The 3,305-nt window shown below is 36.9% G+C and overlaps 1 protein-coding gene across 1 annotated transcript; it reads right to left on the minus strand.

Moving 5' to 3' along the window:
- Positions 1-1,534, minus strand: LOC125207958 (protein SRC2-like). The gene has a single exon (XM_048107480.2). The coding sequence runs from the start codon at positions 1,417-1,419 to the stop codon at positions 691-693; it is 729 nt and encodes a 242-aa protein (XP_047963437.1). The 5' UTR covers positions 1,420-1,534; the 3' UTR covers positions 1-690.
- Positions 1,535-3,305: the final 1,771 nt, after the last annotated feature.

The following is a 3,305-nucleotide window of genomic DNA, read 5'->3' on the forward strand; positions in this document are numbered from 1 at the left end:
TACAAAAACAGTAAAAATGTCATAAGCTAACCCCAATCACAATTTTATTGGACACTAAACTAATGTGTATGAAAAGTAAAAAAAAACACAAAAAATAAAGGGGCAACTGCTTTTAAAGTCATCAACTTTTCATGAATTCCGGTTTTTCCCACGAACTTTAAAAAGTTCGTGTAATATCATGAACTTTATTGTCAGTTGCTATTTTCCCATGTCAGGTTTTCCGGTCTGATTCATACTGTTCGTTTCCTATTAAGACAATGTCCAAATTCTTTTATCTTACTATCGTTATTTTCGTCTTTGAAATAGCTTCGCGTGGGTACTTTGTACGCCTCAATCGGAACACGGATGAAGAAGTTATGGCCATTTGATGAAGGCTGCGACCTTTGTGCGACCTTGTACTATCATAATGGCCATAACTTCTTGATTCGAGTTCCGATTGAGGCGTACAAGGTACCGACACGAAGCTATTTCAAAGACAAAGATAACGATAGTAAGATAAAAGAATTTGGACATTGTCTTAATAGGAAACGAACAGTTTGAATAAGACCGGAAAACCTGACATGGGAAAATAGCAACCGACAATAAAGTTCGTAGTATTACACGAACTTTTTAAAGTTCGTGGGAAAAACCGGAATTCATTGAAAGTTGGTGATTTTAAAAGCAATTACCCCAAAAATAAATAAATTTGAATCAAAATCCGGTGCATCGCGTATCATGTCTCCAATCAGCAATCCACCAATCCGGAGCTAGCTGCATCATCGGCGGCGAATGACCAAAATACCCCTGCGGCTTTAAACACGGCGGCGGCGACGAAAGTGGCTGAGGATACACTTCCGGTTTTATCATACCACAAGCTGGCAGGTACGATGACGGCGGCGGCAGTGGTGGATATAGTCCTCCGCATACCGCCGGCGAATATGGCGGAGTGGATTCCGGCGCGATCATGAGATGGTAAGGCGAAATGGGCTCCACCACAGGGTACACAATCGTGGAATCCGGCGGCGCGGCGGTGGTTGGTCGGAAATGGTAGGAGAAGGTGAGTTTCCCTTTGGGCCTTCCGTCGGGCTTTTTGACTTGGTAGGTGACGAAGTTCTTGGCGGCGCAGGGCTTCGCCGGAATATCGAGAAGCTCCTTGACGGGGACGTGGACTTGGCCGATGAGTCTGTTGCCTAAGGCCTTCTCGCACTTGATGTCGAAGTCTAGCATGAGGCGGTTTTGCGTGAGCGCCGCCTCCTCGACCGCGAACTTCATCGGGAAAGTCCAGGTGGGGTTGGTGCCGCCGCCTTGATGGATGGGTGTTTTAGTCTTTTGGTTGCCGGAGATGGAAACGACGACGTACACGTCCATTTTCGAGATTAAGCTGACCTTGTTCAGATCCTCGGCGTATTGAACCGTGATGTCTAGAGTTGGGTGCACCATTTTGTTTGAAAAACTCAACACAAATTAAGAAAGAAACATATGATGAAAGGAAGTGTAAGACTAGTTATAAGATTCAGAATTCAAAATTTGTGTGTGTTATATATATGGAGTATTATGCTACTATTTCTATATAGGAAACTGAGGTGACGTGTATAAATTGAGTAAACTAATGTTTCTTTCTCAGAAGCTTCTTCGCAAAATCTTCTACAGTCGACCCCGGTCCACTGTTGGCCAAGGGCACGAGAAAATTCTACTAATAACTTCAATCATTTGTGTTGTCGTCGACTGAGGCAGCTTCATCCGCATCCTCTGCCCCAAAGCTATGCATCTAAATTTCAACTTTCATCACACGGATAGTTTTGTACTACTAGTATAAGATTTATGTCCATGAAACATACGTCAAAATTATATATAGAGCATGTTGGACAATGTTGAAGTAGCTTATTCCAAATAATGGAGTAGGGTGAGAATTGATCAAATTTAGCTTAACAATCCAGGACTTGCTTTATGGAGTACTTCTATATCATAATTTTAGTTATGTTTTTTCTAAATTTTTATACTATTAGTTTATAATTTTAAATTTTCTTCTTACATTTGATTTTTTTGAATTAAAAAATTGTAATAAGATAAATTTGGATATAATATTTATGTACTCTAATAATTATTACTCTCTTCGTCCCTTTGTAGTAGAGGTGTTTCATTTTCAATACTCGTTTTGAAAAAATGATAGTAATAAATAGTTAAAGTAGATGAAAAGTAAATTAAGAAAAAGGAACAATATCGAGAAGACTCTTATCTATATTATTTTCGCTTCTTACTTTACTATTTCTCCACTTTAACTACTCTATTTATTATCATTTTTTCAAAACGATGCTGAAAATGAAACGCCTCTACACATAGGGACGGAGGGAGTATGTAATTCTAAAATCATCAAATGAATATATATGAACTATAAATAAAAATATAAAATCATATAAATAGTTTAATCCTCTAGATATTTCTTTTTTATTTGTATTATCTAAATAAAAAATTTAATATACATAAAAAAAATTTAAATATGTACTCCCTCCGTCCCATATAGTTTGACCCAGTATTCCATTTTGAGTCGTCCCACATAATTTGACACACTTTACTTTTACCATTTTCTGTAGTGGACCTCATATTCCACTAACTCATTTCTACTCACATTTTATTATAAAACTAATACTTTAAAAGTAGGACTCATATTCCACCAATTTTTCAACTCACTTTCCATTAGATTTCTTAAAACCCGTACCGGGTTAAAATGTCTCAAATTATGTGTGACGGAGGGAGTATAATTTGATACGCAACCCAGTCCAACTCACTAACTGAGTGAACCTTTGTTAGTCTAGGTCCGAATTTATAAAAAGAAACTCAACACAACTCGGCCCACTCACTGGTGGGTTTGGACGGCCCAACCCATTTGATAACTGTACACTGAAGTAAAGTCTTTTACGGATGAAATTAGTCGAGTTGTAAGATTTATCTCATGTTATGTTTATCTTTGATGTTTAATAAATTAGAAGTTTTATTAAAATTAAGAGGCTTTTCTATTATCTTTTGATATTTAGTTAACTAGGAATTTTATTCAAATTAAGTGTCTTTTAGACTGCTACTTTTTGTTGTTGAATTTTATTTGAATTAGGAATTTTAATGTTATCTTTAGTTTATAGGAGTATTTCTATTCTTCCCTATTCATTTTGTTCTTGCATGATGTTCTTTGTTCCAGCCTAATTTCAGACGTTTACGTTTTCTTAGGTACAATTGGGGCGTAAACGATGGAGTCCATTAGAGTGGAATAAAGATATTGAACAATAAAACTTCAATAGCACAGAACAGAGCAAGACCATAGACGTTATCAGAAA

Source organism: Salvia hispanica, chromosome 6, assembly GCF_029641045.1.
Source record: "Salvia hispanica isolate PSC_SH4W2 chromosome 6, Shi_PSC_v1, whole genome shotgun sequence".
Classification (NCBI taxonomy): Eukaryota; Viridiplantae; Streptophyta; class Magnoliopsida; order Lamiales; family Lamiaceae; genus Salvia; species Salvia hispanica.